At 36.8% G+C, this 21,779-nt stretch overlaps 1 protein-coding gene across 1 annotated transcript; it reads right to left on the reverse strand.

Moving 5' to 3' along the window:
• Positions 1-1,253: 1,253 nt before the first annotated feature.
• Positions 1,254-21,380, reverse strand: arl8 (ADP-ribosylation factor-like 8). Its single transcript, XM_088643403.1, has 6 exons — positions 20,833-21,380; positions 15,158-15,218; positions 11,108-11,255; positions 5,665-5,748; positions 4,718-4,869; positions 1,254-1,906 (listed from the first exon to the last, which is right to left on the reverse strand). Exons 1-6 carry the CDS (start codon positions 20,876-20,878, stop codon positions 1,858-1,860), a joined length of 540 nt encoding a protein of 179 aa, XP_088499529.1. The 5' UTR covers positions 20,879-21,380; the 3' UTR covers positions 1,254-1,857.
• Between the last annotated feature and the right edge of the window lie 399 nt (positions 21,381-21,779).

Genomic DNA, 21,779 nt, shown 5'->3' on the forward strand with positions numbered 1-21,779 from the left:
CACATTGAGGTTCTTCATAGCCTCTTCCCCTAATTTCTCCTATCCCACAGATATCGCATGATATCTTCACCCAAAACAGGACTTCACTGCAAACAGGAACAGTGAGGAAATCAGAAGTTTAAAAGCAATGTTATACAAACTAAGCAGGTTCTGAAAGACTGAAAGAGATTCTTCTAAGGTGCACATCATATAAACTAACATTTACAATGAATAAATGCTCACTGAGCTCAAACTGAAAAGAGGCTGCTTATGTAGTCGTGCATGTTTCCATAGTAACCAACGATCCAAGCTGCGATCACTGTGGTATTGGTGTCAAAATGTTTTCTGACTGGGTTAAAAACTGGACTGGAGGAGAATTTCTCACCACTTCCATGTCTTCTTAGACAAATGTTTGCTGCAATTAAATTACCTATTCAATGGCAGAAAAAAAAACAAGCGCCTGCATATAAAACAGCTGACATACAGTAAATGCAAAAAGATAAAATAACTAATTTTAAGACATTTTTGCCCCACTTAAAACTATGTTATAAGCAGCACCGCTGACTTCTTTGTAACCTTGAGCTTTTGCTTTGGTGCCAAGGGTTGCAATAACTTGATTTCTCAATTTCTTTAGAGTTACACTTCAGGCAATTTCTATCTCTCCATAAAACAGCTTTTACTGTTTTTTATATGCTTAATATTTAGAGTAACCGTACAATGAAGTACTGCTTCATCTGAGGAGCCTGACTGTAGAGAGAAGCAGGTATCATCAAAGTCCCATAGAAACATCAGAACTAAAGAAGGAAATTGAGAAACAAATTGGAAAGGTACTTAAAGTACCAATGGCTGCATATCAGTGGCAACAACTGGATGCGAGATTTTCTGTGCACAAAAATGGTATTCAAGGTATAAGTTTGAAACAACTCAGTGCTGTCTTTTAATAGACATGGGGGTAGTAAGAACCGAACTTCACCACGTGGAGAAAAACAAAAGGCTACCACGTGTGGTATTTTCATAACGGTGCCTCTTATCTGTTCTTCCTCTGTTCAACCAAAGTAACATCTCCTGCAAATTACTTCTGGATGTATAGAAATTGCTCCATTCATTAAAAAACGACTTCAAGATCCCAGGGTACAAAACATATGTAGTCATTATGAAGGCACGGGTGTTCAATCTTCTCCTTTGAATATTCAAACACACTTGGCATCCAGAGAGGCCCCATGCTCACTTCCAATGGCTTGTAGGTTTCGAGAATGAACTGAATGTCACTGTAATTTCTTTATTTTTCTGGGACTTTAATAAAACTTTCTTTTAAATGAGCATATAAAACAAAGCAATACTTATACAGCCCCTCTCCAGTGAGTGTTTATATTAAATAAAAAAAATAAATAAAAATATACATATTACCATTGAGCAGTTTATCAATGAAAAGCTTCTGTAACATCCCCCACACTGAGTGGCTTCAGTACAGCAATTCAAAATTATAATGCATTCTAATACAAATATCTTCAAAAAGATGTCAAAGGAAGCACACAATGGTTAACACAAGCTGTCTAAAACAGATAATGCCTGAATTCCAAATCAGATGTAATGTAACAGTTCAGTATCACAGGCTGTGAAAAGTAACAGCAACATGATTTGACCAGGAGCACCACCCTTTGATTAACACTTGTGGGAAAATAGAAGTATGTTAGACTGTCCATCCAGCATAAAAAAATGGTCATATAAAGTCAGTGGAGCATCACTTCATTCAAGTGTTGCTTGGAGAGGTTCATGTTGATAAATTAAAAGTAGCTACAATCCTGCAGCTACAAGTACCAGAACACTGTCTGTCAAGGTAGAATCAATAGGCAGTCTGTCTTGGGCACTGTGCAACAGTTATCTTAGTCCAGCTCTGGAGGTCATCCATTCCAAGCCTTGGCACAGGCTGAAAGAAATAAAATGGGGGAAAAAATGTAGTGAATTGACCTTTGGACACCCTTTTTCCTATGGGATTTTCATGTTTCCCCAGAAAAGCTACTTTCTATCATGAATTACATAACTTCTACCTTGTGGCAATTAAAACTAGTAAAATTAAGCAGAACTAGAGAAATTGATTCATGTTTTTGACAATTTTTAGGCAATCGGGAATAGGGTTGATGATACATAAATATACATTATCAGTCACTACTGAAATTAGAAGTGACCATTCTACCACATATCATCCCCAAGTTAGTGCTTTTGATTTAGTGCACATTAAGCAACTTTATATCAATTGTGTCTAACACTGATATCACATTGAGTGAAATCAAAAGGTTAAGCAGGGGAGACAATTTTTATACCCCAGACAGGAGTTATTCATGGAAAGAAAATACAAGGAACAGAACATATGCAAGCTGGAAATAATTACTGCCTTCTTGCCAGATTTCATCCGATTTGGATGCAAACAATTCTATGCACATAACTGCAATTCTCCAAGGTGAAGTGTAAATTTGATCAAACAAATCTAAATGGGTATTTGTACACCACATAAAAATAATGGCAAATCACAAAGTAATGCAAAGGCTTTTTGCTGGGTATTACAAACAGCTAATACTAAGAACACATTTGCAAAGTAAAAGAAGTTTTCTCTTCAATTTTGAAAAGAGACTGCAGTTTAAGCAGCAGTCACTGAAGGTAATTCCAGAAACCATATACAGTACCACTGCAACAGGCACCCTGTAGTGGAATAATGAGTGAGGGCACACTTATGCAGCAACAGTATGTGCAAGTAGACTTATCCATTGAAGGGGCCGCCAAAAGAATAAGCTTAAAATGCCAAACATTTCACTCTATGTTATAGAAGACAAAAATAAAAAAGATCAAGACAGAGGTCAGCCACCAGTTATAGGACTGTGTCTTTTCCTCTAAAGCTGATGGATAGCAAAAATGTACAGGATTAAACATTTAGATAACTAGGTTTGAGGACAAATCGATTATCTGCTAAATAACACAAACTAGACTAGGCATCTAGGTGAATGCTCGTAAGAATGTTGTTACAGTAAGAGTTAAAACTGAAGCCCTCGTATCCAACAAGAACACAGATTGGAAAGCACTAAATGTATGAAAGAGGTCTATAACTAATTGACAAGTAATAGGTTTATTCCATGCTGAAAAAAGAAGGAAGAAAACATGTTTTGGCCATGGAGCCTTCTTCAGGCGTCAACCTGAATCTTAGAGACCGGCAAATTGGCAGATACACAGATGTGTGCCCAGGCTCTGATGGGGGGGTTACAGCATACGTCACAGAGGTATAGTTTTTTTTTTTACAACACACCTTTGAATTTCATAGTAAACCTCCGTTGATCAACAATGTTAATAATGTTAATCATCATTAGGAGTTTACCTATTTCATGCCCCTTCAATAAAATATCACTGCTCCTGTTAGAATTTTTTTGGCACTTGTTGTTTTTGTTGAAGTTAAATCCTAAAATTCTTTAGATGCTTAATATACAATGCCCTGTCCAAACTTGTATCTGTAATGAGATTAATTTAAGTAGAGTTGATTAATTTGTATTTTTTATACATCTATTTGATCATACTAAAACCAAACGTACTGTGTTCATCCTAATGATTTCATGTACTAAGTACTAGGACAATTCAGACAATTTGGTTACATATCAGTTTGGGGCCAAAAACTGTGACCTACCAAGCTTAAACTTGGAGTAATAATTTGAGGTTTTTTGCTAAGACTATGCTGAAGCTGCTTTGAGGTTTTGTCTATCCTTCAGGGTTTTGACTTAAATTTGTTTCTTCAACATGCAAAACACATGCACAATTTGACTAAATCTGAAGATTGACTTAACCACTCTAATACTTTCCACCCTTTTCTCCTGATGAACTCTTTGGTTGCACCAGCCACGTTTCTGGTAATTACAGTGTTTATGAAGCACAACCCATTTAAGACAGAAGCAGTCCAATTAACGTGGTGTGATTTTGCTGGAGATTGATTAGATCTGAACTAATTTAGGATTGCTATTACAAGGTGGACACTTACCGTACACTATCAAGAATTTAAAAATAAGCTGAAATAGCTTGATATAAGTAATGTCATCCATTCATTCCATCCCTAACCATTTGAAAAAGGTGAGTCTATCTTTAGAGTGCATGAAGACTCAAAACATTCTTTAGAAGGGCTTTTATTTAATTTGTTCCGTTTGTCCCTTTACATCCCTACTGCATTCCAAACTGTTGTTGTAATTAGGTCAATCCTGTGGTCTCCTCTCCTTGAGTGTTTTTTTTTCAAACTGTAAAGCACTTTGAAAAGCCTTTTAAAAGGCACCATATAAAATACAATCGATCATTATCTCTACTGGCCCATTTTCAAATTATTTTGTACTGCTTTTGGAGCTTTTCATATATGTATAAATTGATATATAAATTGAAGGGACATTGAGCAATAGAATGCTAGCTCCCACACAAACCTTTTGATACCTGAATGATCAAGAATCCCGTTTAATTCACATGCAAAGCATTTCAAAAGCCATGACGGCTTCTCAGAGGCTACAGCAGAAAAGCTACAGCTTCATTCAAACCCAGAGTGGACTGTACGTAGGTATAAAATCACCCGTGTATACTATTTTGAAAACCTTGGGAATCCCTACTTAAGCACTTAAATGCATAATACAAAATGCCTAAATCCTCAAAGCAAAACCTTAGATTTGTCAGTTATGTTTCTCACAATCACTCCAGTACTGTAATTGTATTCATGCATACTTACCCTTCTCCTGTAAGAGCACAGCAAGATTGAATGTGCCAAGGGTGGTCTTTGATGGAGCTAAGAGTGAGGTATTTAGATATCTCAGCAGCAGACATGCAGCTCTTCATGTCTTGTTTGTTCGCAAATATCAGAACAGCCGCTTTTCGGAGATCCTGACAAAAAATGAGAATAAAAGGCTAGAAAAAGCTTAATTTGTATCACCATCACCGGAATAAATTGTTAAAACTGTCAGAAATCAGTCATTTAATTCAATTATTTAAAGCATACTTCTAGAATAATTTTGGCGACAGCTAGTTATGTAAGCTATGCCAGCAGCCATATCACCCTGCAACTCACAACTGGCAACCCACTGAAGCTAAGCACGTGTGAGCCTGGTCAGTACCTGGATGGGAGACCTCCTGGGAAAAACTAAGGTTGCTGCTGGAAGAGGTGTTAGTGGAGCCAGCAGGGGGTGCTCACCCTGTGGTCCATGTGGGTCCTAATACCCCAGTATAGCGATGGGGACACTATACTGTAAACAGGCGCCGTCCTTCGGATGAGAGGTCCTGACTCTCTGTAGTCATTAAAAATCCCAAGGCGTTTCTCAAAAAGAGTAGGGGTGTAACCCCGGCGTCCTGGCCCTTACCAATCATGGCCTCCTAATAATCCCAATCTATGAATTGGCTTCATTACTCTGCTCTCCTCCCCACTGATAGCTGATGTGTGGTGAGCATTCTGGCGCACTATGGCTGCTGTCGCATCATCCAGGTGGATGCTGCACATTGGTGGTGGTGGAGGGGAGTCCCCATTACATGTAAAGCGCTTTGAGGGGCGTGTCCAGAAAAGCGCTATATAAGTGTAAGCAATTATTATTAAATTAATTATAATTATTAATTATAAGTAATATTTGCAGTTCAGAGCAATCATATTATATTTTTGGAGTTGTAAACAAAAATTAAAGCACATACCTCGTGAGCCAGCATTCTGTACAATTCTTCCTTTGTGATAGAAAGTCGCTCTCTATCTGTGCTGTCTACAACTAAGATGATGAACTAAAAAAAAACAAATTACAATAAACAACTTGTTCACATAATGGTTTTCTGAAACAAAGTAGACACCATGCACAGTCTCTGAAGATGTGGGATACATCACATAAAATTATATGAATAATTAGACACTTATTTAAAATGCCCAAGAGAAGTTTACAGCAATATTACATAAATCTATATTACATATATTATACCACTCTTTACCCCAAAAGGGCAATTTACATACAAACCATATTTTACTGATTTATACAGTTCCTGGTAACAGTATTAAACTATTTAATAGTATTTAACCCCAATGATTTACTGTTTTGTTGAATTACCAACATTACTGTTACCAACAAGTGATTTTTTTGTGCATGTACATCTGGCAGCAATTAACAGCTGAAAGTATTTTTGGTTAAGACTATCTCTATAGATAAGAATGGTGCAATTTTGACTCATTTTTTATTTGCAAACGTGCTCAAGGTCTGTCAGATTGGTGGGGAATTATCTAACAAATTAACAAATTTGAAGACGTGACTTTGACTAAGATATTCAAGGGCATTCACTTTTTCCTGGTTAAGCCACTTGGTGTAGTGTTGAGTACAGACTTCCTTGAGGATTTGCCTGCAGTTTGCTCAATGCATTTTGACTGCAATATGAACAGGTTTGCAGTCCCTGAAAAGAAACAACCCTATAAAAATGCTGCCACCATCATGCAGGATAGTACACATGGTGTTGACTAGGTGACGTGCTATGCTTACACTAAAATTGAAAACCAAAACTTCCATTTGGTCTCATTATCACTTACCAGGGCTTGAAATTCATTTTTGAAAATGCGGGGGCATTCCCCCTTTAAATGAAGCTAATGGGGGATTTAACCATCTTGGGGTGGGGAATAATAGCAGAACAATGGAAGAGGTGTTAGTGGGGCCAGCAGGGGGCGCTCACCCTGTGGTCCATGTGGGTCCTAATACCCCAGTATAGTGACGGGGACACTATACTGTAAACAGGCACCGTCCTTCGGATGAGACGTAAAACCGAGGTCCTGACTCTCTATGGTCATTAAAACGCCCAGGGCGTTTCTCGAAAAGAGTAGGGGTGTAACCCAGGCGTCCTGGCCAAATTTCCTATTGGCCCTTACCAATCATGGCCTCCTAAAAATCCCCATCTATGAATTGGCTTCATTACTCTGCTCTCCTCCCCACTGATAGCTGATGTGTGGTAAGCATTCTGGCTCACTATGGCCAGGTGGATGCTGCACATTGGTGGTGGTGGAGGGGAGTCCCCATTACCTGTAAAGCGCTTTGAGTGGAGTGTCCAGAAAAAGCGCTATCTAAGTGTAAACAATTATTATTATTATTATAATGAAATGGGTGTATTGAAATAATTGGTACACAACCTGAGCTTCATATGTTCATTGCAAATACAGTCCTACCTTTTGCTGATCTGTCTTTTAGGGCTAACCTCCTCTCCATTAAAGATAGATAGTAAAACTGAGAAGGACAATATTTGTTCCTTATTCATGCTTTCTCCTCTCCATCTGCGTCAGGTGCTCACTCTTTCTCAACTACATACATTGTTGTTCTCCTCAGTCTCTCTCCCATCTCCCTCAGATTTTTCCTATTCTCTCTCTCCTCCTCATTTCTTTCCAATTTATGAGTGCCCTGTTGAAATTAGACCCGAGTGCTGGAAGCAGGTCTGTGTTCTACCACATCTCAAGTATTTTAGTGACCTGCACACAACTGACACAGAACTTTGAATTGACAGCCACCTCACTGTATGTGCTGGAGTAAATTTGTCTCCTCTAGTTCTTTCTGCAACACATTAAGCTTGTTGCTTATCATAGCAGAGTTGCTGAAAACAATTGCCCTCAAGTCTTGTTGGAACTTTTTCCACTTGTTCCACAAGGCAAGCAGGTGAGTTGTGCAGTGCAATCTGGTTAATTCTGAAGTGAATTAACCAGAAAACCTTGATTCTGTGTATATACACCTTTACATAGGTAATGAGCCACTTACTGTTACTTATATCAGTGGACTCATCCAATACTTAAAACACGGGATGTCCCTACAGCGGCATCTAACTCTTGATGCATTTCTTACAAAAGTTTGGCATTCAGATAGCTTCCTTAGTTCAATCTGTCAATCTTAAGATGCTTCACAGGAGGTCATTCCATTTCTTTCATGAATCTCACAGGTTCAACTAACTTTGTATTAGTAAATTGGTTTTCTGCAACAAAGTACACCACTTTAAGTAGCCCTTTAACCTCTTCCTCACGATTCGATTGTGCAGCTTGCAACTGCAATTGCACCAGCCATGGTATTAATAGTTGATTTTGCCTCACACTTTTGAGTGCTGTGTCATGAGCAATATCATTCTAATGTCTAATTTATGTACACATTTTGTAACATCAGCTAGTAAACCCTACACTACTAAACATGGTGCAAACTAAGCAACTTCCATTCTGAGCCATATTCTGAGTATATTTTTAATCAACTTGCCTAAAACATATCTTTGGTCACTTTCTCTTCACCATGTCTTTCAATTTTTCAGGGTCAGGTTCCAGAAGTAGACTTTTTCAGCCAATGCTCCGTTTTTGATCGAGTTTACAAGTTTGGTATTCAATTTTTTGCACTGAACAAACATTAACTGATTCCAAACCAAAATGTCCTATTCGTCCACCTATAATAAATGCAAGATGTGCAACACAACCCCACAAATAGTGTAAAGTCACTATTTGAATCATGCATTTAGGATAATTCTACTTGGGGCTTGCCAATAAATGCATGTGGGAAATTCTCGCATTATAAAAGCTGGATTTGCAAGAAAAACTAAAATTGTGTGGCATAGCCACAATCCTGCGCCAAAATTCAAGCCCTGCTTACTTTGCTTCATCCTGGATGCAGGAAATGAGACTCAGTTTTGTACTGCTACCATGATATGCTTGACCATTGGATACTTTCTCCCATCTCAGCCATTGAACATTAAAAGCTTATTCAAAGTTGCCATTGACCTTACTGTGGCATCCCTAACCTTTCCAGACTGGGCATTTAGAGAGACAACCTAATCTAGGCATTGTCTTGGTAGTATGATATACCTTCCACTAAAATCAGCTTTACCATATTCAAAAAGAAAGTCCATAGATCTTTTACATTTCTTACACTCGTCTAGTGATCTATGCCTTTCTACAACCTTATCTGAGATGTTCTTAAAGCTGCCTTCACGGTTGAATTTTGCTTGAAATTCAGTACCTGACTGAAGACCTTTGCAGAGATAAGTGTATTTATTTAGAATCACGAGAACCACTATCATTGTATACATAGCCCAATTAACTGTGTGACTTGTGAAAGTTACTTTATATACCTGACCTAATCAAGTATATGCCAGGTATAGTAAAGAAAGGTGAAAACTCAATCAACATTTTACCTTTTGAACTTTCATGGTAGCCTGTCAGAATTTAACTTCCACTCATAAAAGCATTCAGCCTGAGCACTCAAGCTTTGATTTAAATATTTACTTCAAAAATGCATATATAACAAAATGGAACTTCTATGGAAGGGAATGAATAATTTTGCAAGGCACTCCATGTATTCAACACCACTAGGAATGTGACCTAAATATGGCATGTGAACAAGGAATTTGTGGAAGTTTGAACAATCTACTCTGTCCCAATGCAGCAATGACTGCTCGTCTGCTTTCTTCACCCTTCTGAACATCATTCAAATCAGACCTGACCTTTTCCCACTGATAGACCTTTGTTCCACTAACCTTTTAACCCTCCAGGTTTAATGTCACTTGTCCTCTGAATGAAAGCAGCAGCTGCTAGGCTTCAAGTAAAATGCTGCTTAGCAAAACTTTTGTTCTGCCTTCTAACAACATCTATTTGGGATTATTCACACTATAGAATTTCAGAAAACACTGCCACCAACATTACAAATTGTTTATCGCAAGCATAACCACTGTGAATGTGGCAGACAGAAATGCATACAATGTCTTATTTACACATACATTATCTCTTCAGTTCCTTCACTAGTAAAATAACCCTGACCTTTGGAACAGTGTGCACAATTTCTTCGCAGATGAATGTATGAAACGGCAACCAACTTATTAAATGATCAAAACCAACTTTAAAATATCAGATCTAATAATTATATAATACATTAGTACTTTTTCATTCTGTGCTACTTCTACAGTATTGGAATTCCAGTAACTTTAATTTATTTAGTAAATATTATTAATGGACTCTTTCCATTATGTTTTGCAAACCAGTATTCATCCACTGTATTCATTTCAAATGAGTGATTCTAACTAGTGTTAAATACAGTCTGAAGTAGTTCAGATGGGTAGCTGTGTCTGTGAAGATGCAAAGGAACAAGTAATAGGTTTATTCCATGCTGAAAAGAGAAGAAAGCAAACAACGTTTCAGGTATGAGCTCACACCCGAAGAAGGCTCCACAGCTGAAACATTGTGTTTAATTTCTTCTCTTTTCAGTATGGAATAAACCTATTACTTGTTCCTTGAAATACAGTATGTCAAAGATATGTACATTGAAAATCCAATTTACCCAACTTGAACTGCATTGGCTTTCACAAGTATGATGTTCTGAAAACTGACACTGCTGTAAAGGTAGTGTTTTCAGTAATTGCTAATGACTATGTACATAATTACTGCTTTCAAACAAGACTATTGACTTTCTTGGAATTGCATATGACCACTAATTGTGTATCGCACTATCCACAAATGGGTGTACCAGTTTTCAATGTTTATTCGGACAAGAGCTACTAGCTTTAAAATGTATCTTGTGCCAGTAGGCAGACTGACTTCCTCCTACACTGATCTTCTGCTCAAATAGAATCACCGTTCTGTGTCATATGATGTATGCTAGACTGCAAAAATGAATGTTTTATACAAAAATGAAACCTCCAAATGAATCGCAGTTTTCTCATTTAGTCTAGAACACAAAAAACACCCCCCCACCAACTGCAAATTACAAACTTAGAATGTAATAGCAAATGTATACTGGACTGAAGCTACCAATAAGTGCCTGATCTGTAATTTGTGATTAGTAGGTTGTTTGAGGATTGGACTTAGTCTGAAACATTTATGTTATTGTGCCACATTTAACAACGCCTTTGTTTCTAGACAACATGTATATGTCAGGAGAAAAGGTGCTGCTGTGACTATTTCCCCCATGCAGCAAGAATAAAACCAGTTTTAAACACATGTAGACAAATTTACACTCAGTACAACATAACTTAAAAATGAATGAACTTTTACAATGTTAATGATATCTTTATAGAACACAAATACTGGAGTAGGCAGCTAAAGGTGGCAAACCAAAAGGTATCTTGTCCAACCAAAGGAATCATGAGGAACCAGTACCTCAGTGTTAGAGTAGTAAGTACTCCATGATGACCGCAGTGACTCCTGCCCGCCGATATCCCACATCAGGAAATGGGTATTCTTCACCACTATTTCTTCAACATTACTTCCTATAGTAGGCGATGTATGCACAACTTCATTCATCAAACTAGAAGACGAATTGATAAAAATACAAATGAAACATTTATGTAAAGCATTTAAAGCATTCTATCTTTAGTAATCAAATGGAAGCTTTTTGGAATTTTGTAATTTCCAATACAACATGATTTAAGACCTACAAATGAGTCAACTGCAACAACATTTAAAATGACAGTTATTTTTGTTGGAGTACCAAATGGCTGACTGAGTCCCCAACTTTTCTTTGGTGGATGAGGCTAAATTTTTTCCCATATATTTTCTGCAACCCTTCACAGTGATGATTTAAAAGGGGTTGTGGTCAGCCAGGGTTTACCATGTTATCACAAAGCTGATATTAACAGCTTATTGAGATACTGACTTGATTTGATTTTCTTCATTACTTTAAAAACTGAAGTACAACAGCTGAGGCAAATACATTCCTTATTCCTTATAGGAACATGTTTAACACTTGAATACTACATGCCAATTATAATTATAAGCCATTCGGTGACATATTGTTCACACTACACTTGTCCAATTATTGCAGGCAATATGGCTAGTAACTCCATAGCAACTAGTTTTTCTCTGCAGAAAGTAGTTCTTCTACAGAATTTTCCATCTGGCCAACGATGATTCAACTAAAAACAGAGATAAGAACTTTAAATAATGGTTAAACTATATACAAAACAAATATAAGCGGGTTATCCAGTTCCCTGCAATGTGGCAAGCATTTTTTTCTAGTGTGGTACACTAATCTTTTTGGAACAAAGTATACCATGAAGAAACAGAGGTGATAAAAAAAAGTCTGACAAAACAATCAAGTACACTTTTTAAAAAGCTATTAAACATTAAAACTGGTAATCATATGCATAAAAGGTAATACTTGCAAAACATGCATTAATACTTAACATAAATATGGTAATTAAATCCCACAGTGCCGGCAAATTACTAGGTTGGCTTTCAAAACATTTGTTTTAGCAATCTGAACTCCATTTAAGAATTTGAACTGAAGGTTTTGCAAATAATAGCTTCCTGTTTTTCCTCCCTGTCTCCTTCTAAAAATGAGATGCTTTATAATTAGAAGTGCACCACAATGACAAGAGTAGAAAAATAGCCTTTTTAGTCTTGAACTGAGAAGACTACAAGAGGACCTTATGTGAGAACCCAAAACCCTCAGTGGCATTGACAAAATCAAACCAGTGGACTCAACAGTGAAACAAGAACTACAGTGAACAAACGAAAACTGCAGCGAAATGCATTTAAAATGGAACAGAAATTACTTTTCGTACAAAAAAGGTTATGGGAGTGTGGAACAGGTTACTAAAACTATGTTGTTGAAGGTGGAATCCTGTTTTTGTTAGAAAAATCTGGATGCAATACTGAAATCAATAAGTTCCCAGCATCCAAACAACCAGAAGGGCTGCATGTGCATGTTCTCAAAAGTTTAAAACCTACACTTTACCAACACCCCTGGAAAACCAACAGGAATGTTTCACATCTGAGTGTCATACCATCTTCACAATTTCCTAGAGATGCAACAGCACAGCAAATACTAGCACATCAGTTAGGAAGTTAGATGAATAAATAAATGCTGCACACTCTCACTGTAACTTTTCATAGTTATGAACCTTTGGCTATATCTGCTCTAACAAACCTGGACTGTTGGTCCGCAACTAAAAGAAAAAAATGGATGCCTGTTGACTTGGTAAAGGTGCTAGCTTGAGCAAAGGCTGATCGCCATGTCACTAGCCAATTCTGCAGTAAGGTTGAAGCCCCAAGCTGAGTCATGACAACCGCTGCCAATTTTCAATTGGAATGGTATAACAAAAAAATGTAAAAGATATGATTTTCATTAAAAATACGTCTGAAGTTTACATGACAAATGGAAACCACGCAAACAGTAAGCACTTTAAATGGTTACGGAGCAGTTTCTTAGCTGGGCTTGATATGCTAGAACTCGGTAGCTCTTTGCGTCTCCTACATTTGTCAATGTCTTTAGTGAGAGGGATGTGGTTTACAAGGGTTCAGTAAAAAAAATAATTAAAACAGGTCTTGTACACACAACAATCAGCTTAAATTAGGTTTTTGGTTGCACTTTACCAGCAGCATTACGACCTCCTGCATTGATCAGACCTCAGAAGACAAGCAATGCTGGGCCTAGCCAGTGCTGGGATGGGACTGTTACATTAATTGATATTTGTGGGCTACTAGCTGGCACTCTTTCTAGATTAGAATTTCCAAACCAACATCCCATTGAGCCATGGACATTGTGACAATAGGAGGTACGATATACATTCCTTCAGATTAGATGTTAAACTGAGGTCCTGACTTTTGTTTTGAAAAGGTTATTAAAAATCCCTTAGCATTGCTTGAAAGGTGATATCCCTCGTGTCCTTCCTAAATTCTGTTCTAGACATGAATCCCCTGGTCTACTGAAAGATCTCATTCAATTTTATGGGCAATGACTGTTCATTGTTCCACCTGTTCTAGTGTGCAGTGAAGATTCCTGTGCATAATGGTTTCTGCATGGCACCCAGGATATGGATGAAGTGGGCCAGCTCTTATATCTGAAGTGCTTTGGGATGGAAAGAACTTACCAAAATGCAAATCAGTGACTCTACATGGTAGACATAAAAAACATGTCGAGACATATTGAAGCGCTTTACAGATTCCCAAAGGTTTGTTTAAATGCCCTTGCCAATTCAAAAACTGCTTCTGCGTGATCGACACCATAAACTTCTGAAAAATAAGCATTCACATTCAGTAGGGTACACGTTTGCACCCTTTTGTTCATTTGAGATGAAAAGCACAACAGAAATGTAGTAAATTAAGCATGGTATAAAATAAATTATTCATTCAGAAAAAAATTAAAATGTGCATGATTTTACATCAAGCAACCAAATACAGTCATTATTAGTCAAGTCTTCCCTATGCAGACACTTATCTGCACTTTAACTACATTATACAGTCAAATGGTAACATCAGTTCCCTTTGAACAACTGGGCATTCCAATTTACCTTGATACGCTGGTATCAATTCATGCTGTTTTCACAGTCTATCCAAGTCATGAGGTATTAGGATAGCTTTATCTAATAATTATTCCTTGATCAAAAAAGGATAACTATCTATTACTGAGAGATGTAATATACAAATGTATTACAGTACGGTCAGGGTTCCAAAATGGGTACATTTGGAGCACCTCTTTCTGCTGGTTGGCCCTTCAACCGGGAGAAAGAGGTTTAAATCAGTCCAAAAATCAGTTTATTTATCCCATGCGCAAACAGTTGTGGTATTTTTTCATTTAAATCAAAAGGTGCAATGTCAATAGGTGGATGATTTTATATACAATGGTCCCAGAATATTATTCAAAATACTGCTGCTTGCCTTTTAAGGGCATGAATGGTTTGGCTTATGACTACATCAGCGAAATATTAACTCCTTATAAATCTAAATGTTCATAATCTGGCCTTCTGTTAGTTCCCAACACAGATGGCTACAAAAATTGGGAGACTATGCTTTTTCTTTTTCCTGTTGCTCCAGGACTGTGGAATGATCTCCCAGGATGTAACAGATCTTGCATGTCAACCAGCACTTTCAAATTCAGTCTCAAAGCACTTTACCTACCTTTCAATTCTGCTTAATTTATAGTCTTAATTTGTGTATACCTGTTTTACTGTACAATGCCTTCAGACTATGAAAAGTACAATATAAAAAGTATGAAGACTTAAATTAAGCAGGAACCGATTTTGAGTATAGAGAATAAGTGAGCGCACTTCAGAGAGTTAAGCAGATAGCAGTGCACTGTCTGTCTAAAAACAAATACAGAATATCTCCCTTCCAACTATAAATCTAATCACCCACAGGCAGCAAAACAGAACACAAAAGAAGCGATTTTTCAGTTTCGTCATAAAAGTTTACTAAAGCTCCACTCACAACTGGTAAAGGATTGTTGTTTTCCCAGCATTATCCAGTCCTACGATGATCACTTTATGCTCTGCAACAGGAGAAAAAAAAAAGAAATCATTTTGATAGCAGTGAACATGGAATTATGGACTTCGACAGATACATCTATAAGCATGGGTGACCAATTATACAGATGAGAGCTACAAAATAAAATTAATTTTATGTATAAGGCATTAAGGGAATAGTCTGGACTATAACCGTCTGGAATCAGTGACATCACCTGGTTCTTATTAAAATTATCTTTATTGGACATTTTGGCTTTCAGCCAGTTGAAATACCATTTAAAGCACCACCTTGTCACATAAACTGTGAGAAATTTGAGATTGAACAATGCAGTATTAGCTAATATAACACTATTTTAACCAAGATTCAGTTCAACCATATACACATACTGTATATATGTGTTGAAATGCAATTTATATTTTAAAGTTTATAAAAGAGATTAGAAATATACGAGACTACACTTGCTTCAACAAGATATTGTATTCTCAGAACAACCAAAAATCACTCTATACGTTTTTACTTCTTGAAGTAAAACTGTTAATTTGTATTATCCTCACTTATATGAAATATGCATAATGTGTGGTACTCATTTTCTAAAACTGTCCACTAAAACTGGTCCAATCTTTTCTACAGGGACATCTTGAGAAAAACCCTTTGGTAACTCGGTGTGCCTGACGGACATTTCATATTTTCTATTAGCAAAAATTCCTTCAACTGTTTACAACAGCTAATTGTGAAATGACAACAACAGAGTCAAATCTATTGTATACAAAGTACACACAGTAGAGCTTTTCTAAACAACTTTATACAGAGGAATTAAAGTAAGAATTACAGAAAGAAATGGTGGCCTAGGTTAATAATCCTGAGCTATTCAGAGAAAGCCCGGGATTAGCAGTTATTTAAATGTAAACTTAAGTAAATACCACATACAGGTTATCATTTCAACTGTGAAGTGGGTTAACACCATCCCAGTTTCACAGACTACGCACAGATCTTGTCTTGCCAAATACCTAGGTGGGGCCATAATATTCTCAAATGTATCCACTCTCTTAAAGACAGACATATTATGAAAGGCACAGGACTGGTTTCATTAAAACAGTCAAAATATCTACAAAACAAGCCAATCTCGATTAAAACATTTTACATGCAATGCATAAGTGTTCCAAGAAATGTCAAATGGCTTGCCATGAATCCACCAGTTACACATAAGGAAAAAGATGATGCAGTTTTATTTAAGATAAAGATCATAACTCACTGCATTCCGGACAAAGAATAACTTCCAAAAAGATTGTATCATTCCTTGAAACAAAAATCAAAAACAAAATATTTCTGGTTTAAAGTGAATGGAAATTTACTAGTTTTTAATTAGATGCATAAATAATGCTTAATATAAGTTCACTACAAACAATGGATTATTCAACAGCAAATGACTGTGGAATCTCTTGCAGGAGACTGTTATAAGATTCCAAAGATTCAATTGATTGGCTCAAAAGTTCATTCCAGACACTTTAAAAATTTAAGTGTATGAAGTTTCAAACTATAAATAGTGCAAAACAGGGAAGTAACAAGAAAGGTTTTATTTCTCCTTGAGGCAAAGAATGCATATCAGAATTTAAGTTGGAGAGTACTGGAAGTACACAAACTCACTATTTTAGGTTTATAAGTGAACTATGCAAAGGCCTACAATAGGACAAAAGAATGTTGCACCATAAGAAAACCATTTCACATTTTTCCATCTCCCTTTAAAACTGGAAATCCTAGGAAAATCAGGCTCCCATCCCAAGTTGAAAGGAATGTTCTTCTCTAAGGGGACCGAAAATAAGTCTTGAAAGAAAATACTATGAAGATAATTGACTTGAATATTTAAAATATTTAAAAAGACACTGACAAAGTGAACCTTATGGACCAACATCAACATTAAAAAGATCCAAATGAAAGCTTAAGAGAAGTGTAGCGAAGTGTTTTTAAAGCTAAGGGCCAGGAACACTTTTTACACAAAGGGTAGTGGGGAACAATCTACCCAGCCATGTTGAAGGGTAAAGGTTTTGGCAAGAAACATGTGGATAAAGAACTACGACCAAATCACTACTAACTACATAAACTACATGGGACAAATTGCTTCCTCTTGCTTGCAACTTTAAGTCAAAGAAAACTCCTAACATTAATTTCTCTATTTTGGGCAGAACTGGGACAGAAAAAAAGCACTTAATGACAAAAAAGGATTTTAATAACCATAACTGTAAACAGGAAATTTTCCTTAGCCCCAAAAGCAATTTGCATCAACAGAAATATTTAATAGAAAAGGATAATATGGCTTGAGCTATGATTTCTACTTAAAGTAGAACAAAATGCTTAACCATTGGGAAAATGTAACAATTAACCCAAAATAACAATACTGGTACACTGCATCTGTTTGATACAGGAGAAGAGTTACAGAGTTGCAGTTTTTATGTTATCAGGGTCTTTTGAGCACTACAAGCTTTTCACCACACAAACTGAAAGGATAAAGTAGGCTTCCTATTGAGTTTTTCTCCAATAAACACCTACAATTCTTTTTTTCTTCATGGGATAGGAATGGAAATAAACCTGTCGTACTGCTACCAAGTCTGCACTCATTGCTGGCACCACCTAGTGATGATAGATAATCTAGGAAACTTTTGGTAATCTGATTTCTCAGTATTCGCTGAGTTTCCTTGAGAAAGACTACTCAGAAGTGAAAGCATTTCAAAAGGTGCTGCCCATGTAATACTGTGGGAAAGCAATCTTAACCGTCACACAGGGATCAAGCCAAGGAAGACTGACTTGTAAGGAACTTCTAAAGATTCCACAGAACCTAGTTACATCTCATCACACTCACGTGTACTACAGCTCAAGAAAACACTTTCTGTTGTTTGCTCAGAGGCATCCTCTGCTGATTAATAAGTGTTTGTTGTATTGTACAAATCACAATGTTCTGTTCTACTGCCAAATTTAGAAAGCAAATCACTTAATTGTCACTTTAATGAACAGCCAATTAAAGCACATACTGCAAATTACAAAAGGTAGAGCCATTACAATAGGAAATATCTCAATGAACAGTATATAATTTTAAGAGAAAGGGATATGGTAACAACCCTTGCTCATTGCATACTATAAACTGAAGTGTTTGGCAAAGAAGTGAGTTGGATGGCAGATGTGGGATTAAAACAATAAGAGAAGAAACACTGTGATACAGTCCTGAAATGGTTCAAATTGTAATTCTTTTCAGATCAGTTCCATCTCCCATTCCTATTGCATGAATTCCAGTTCACTATGAATGACAAGGCCTGTTGTCTAGTCAGAGTAACTGTATTTTGTATTCTCCACAGAAACATCATTGTTTTATTGTCCATATACATAACACAAGCTGCACAACTACACTATTGTCTAAAACACTGTTTTAAGGAAGTCAATGCCAGGCATTCAAAATCAAAATATGAGGGCGCATAATCACCACAAGATGACATGTCAACCAGCATCATAACATTCTTGAATTAAGTCAAGGTAAATATTGCACATCAACTTTATTATGTCTTACCCATTGCGCTATCACTTGAATCAATTAGAACAATGCTAATCTTCGAGACGCAGAAAAGGGACAGGAAATGAAAATGGAGGGTAGAGGAATAGATTTAGAATATACAGTATATAGGAAGCGGCTCCATTTCTTTGTGGCCAGTCTCACTATGGGGGTGGCTTTTTGGCTGTACTTTGTAATAAAGAAACAAAGAGGAAGGAAAAGGCCTTCTCACAGTCTATTGTGACTGATTAGATCTAACCTTCAGGCCGTCTGTCACATCCTTTTAGCTTCTAGGCCTCCAGCTTGTAAATCAAACAGATGGAGGAGCAGAAAAACAGAAAACAAGCAAGACAGCAATTGCACAGCATCTTCTGTGCTCCTAGTATCTACCACTGAAAGTGCTACTTAAACATACGCTTTAAAACAATGTAAAGTGGAAGTCAAATATATACTTCACACTGCACAGCATATAATAAATACTGCTACAAATGTTAGGAAATGCTAGAGACATACAACTCACCTAAAAACATATCTACTTTAACTATATACGTTTTTTTTAACAGTTTTTTAAACAGTTTTAAAGGATGATTTAGAGGTGAGTTAGTATTTTTATTTCATGGGAAAACTTAATGAAAACAAAGCAGGGCAAAACAACATTGCAAAATCTAATCCAGAACAACCGATTTAGTTCCCAGATTCTAAATATGAAAATCGGTTTCCTTGTGCAAGGAACCAGTTACTGTTTGCAAACTCTGCAACCAGTAAAAAGTTGTGTTCGGGGTGTTCACACAAGTTATAAAATATCCGATGAAGCCGCTCACAAAGCCTTATTTACAATGATCTCTTTAGTACATTTTTTCTTGCTCAACAGAGATATGCTATAAGCAACATAACCATACAAACATTTAATATATCATACTTACATTTGGTGTAGAGTATGAAAGTTGTGCCACTACTCACACTGCTTTTAAAAACCATACCATAAGCCTTTTATTTTCATCTATACCAGGTTACAGAGAAACGTTTGGTTTTTCCCCTTTAAAATGGTAAGTCCAAAACAATTTTCAGTTTCACTCCATTAACGTACACTCAGTTTCGGAATGGACATAAGTGTTTCTAACTGTCTATGAGACAATTGCACCTGCTGGTTGTAGTTTTCCACTTCTACAGGTGGAAAATGTATTTTTCCTTTGACAGAAAGCGTGCACAGTGCAAAAACAGGATCAGGTTTCTTAGGCAGCACAACCCAATGTTAAGTTTATTCTGCACACTCAGCATTAGCAGCGTTTATGTATTTCGAACAGCTGAACAGTCCTACTGATTTCAATATTTATAAACAGCGTGCGTTGTAGATGTCCAAGACCCTCTCAGCTATCTCATTTTAGGGAATCAATAACACTTCACCGACCTGTAGCAAGGTCAAAAAGATGGTCTTTGATACGGGACGGAGGACCACGTTCACGACAAGGACTACTGGTATTGGTGCCTTACACTGAACTTATTTTCAAAGTTTATCTTGGAATTGAGACAATTCGTTCTGTTGTTTACCAAGACCATATTATCAGATTTCACCTTTTGAGTTTTAAGAATCTTAACCGCCGGACTAAATTCTATATAGAGTACAGGAGGCCAAAAGTTCCACTGTGAACAGGAACAGTGAAACTGTACAGAATAATCTAACAAAGAAATGTGAAACAATAGATCCTTACATTATTCCCAGTTATCATTCAACATACGATCTATATTCTGTATTAATAATAAACTATAATCTGAAGATACTGTATGTTATTGAAATCTACAATTAAAGTCACTCGAAAGTTGAATCAGTCCCAACATTAGTAGTTCTAGATTCAACCCGGTTATTTAGAAAATTTAGAACTCACGAGTTCTAGATTCACTCCGTCAGTACAGCAATCACTCTTCAATAGTAAACTAAGCTTATGAAAGCTCTTGCAATCCATCGCTCGACCACAAGAAAACAACTGCATGTGACAAGAAAATGCACTGAAAACCGTATCGGGAAATATTTCAAACGACTACTTAATGCGTTTTAAAACTTCGATGCGTTAAGAAACGCGAGGGAAATCGCAGAAATACAACCCACCTTGATTACAAAAGAAACTCCAGAGTTTTGCAAAAATAAGTCCCATTTTTGTTCTAATAAAAAAAAAATACTTGTGCAAGCAATGCCGACACCAGTCAGAAGACAGTTGTGTCCTTATTCACAGGCAACACAAAAAATGTTTGCTCGCTCCCTATCCTTCAAGCTAGGACAGTTTTCCCTGTCAGGGCCTGTGTTTCGAAGCCCCGTTTTCCCCTGTGAAATCAAACCTTTGTCTTGGGGAATCTGTTACTCCACATCCCACACAAGTCGACACGGAGAGGGCTTTTCTTCGGGTTTTAACGAGATTCCGCTACGCTGCGCATTACGTTTTGTGTCTAATAGAGCCTGTTACATGGAGTCGTACAAACCTATTGCAGCCTAGCTAAACTGCACACGCTCTTGAAAATAACAGTTTAATATGCATATAAAAGTAACAACAGCGTTCTGCAGCTGCCACAATGACACAAAACAAGTATCACTACCTGCCCTCTACCACAACAGAGCCACTAATTCTCAACTCCTCCACCCTCCCCCACTAGGTTTCGGGTTACAGGCTGGTGACGTCACTGTATCAGACAGCCCACAGATGTGACATCACTTCATTTAAAAAGCTGAATTTAAGCAAGTTAGAAGTGGAATTTTGACGTAAACCAGCTTTTTTTCTCCGATTTTATTGAAACCTTTTCCTCCGTGTTGTTACCACTTGAATTCTTTGCTGTTTTTTATCTTAATGTGACACAATTGTATTGTCCTTATTGTGTTCAGTTTTAGAACCCATGAAGAAAAATTATTTCTAAAACATGCAAAAGCTGTTCAACTACAATATTTGTTGTAAAAACCCTTAGCCCACTCTTAATTTAAACGTTTTTATTATTTTACTGTAACAAGCTTAATATGTAACATGTTTATATTTAATTTTATTCTCAAATTTATTTAGAACACTTTGT

This window comes from Lepisosteus platostomus, chromosome 8 (assembly GCF_059453375.1).
Source record: "Lepisosteus platostomus isolate fLepPlt1 chromosome 8, fLepPlt1.hap1, whole genome shotgun sequence".
Taxonomy (NCBI): Eukaryota; Metazoa; Chordata; class Actinopteri; order Semionotiformes; family Lepisosteidae; genus Lepisosteus; species Lepisosteus platostomus.

Bases quoted from the DNA above. Each gene is read 5' to 3' on its own strand.
- arl8 (XM_088643403.1), bottom strand. From the start codon at position 20,878: ATGGGACTTATTTTTGCAAAACTCTGGAGTTTCTTTTGTAATCAAG. The intron at 5,749-11,107 runs GTACTGGTTCCT...GTTTTTTTTTAG, and splicing joins CTTACTACTCTAACACTGAG to TTCATCATCTTAGTTGTAGA. The intron at 1,907-4,717 runs GTAAGTATGCAT...TATTTCTTTCAG, and splicing joins TGTGCTCTTACAGGAGAAGG to CCTGTGCCAAGGCTTGGAAT.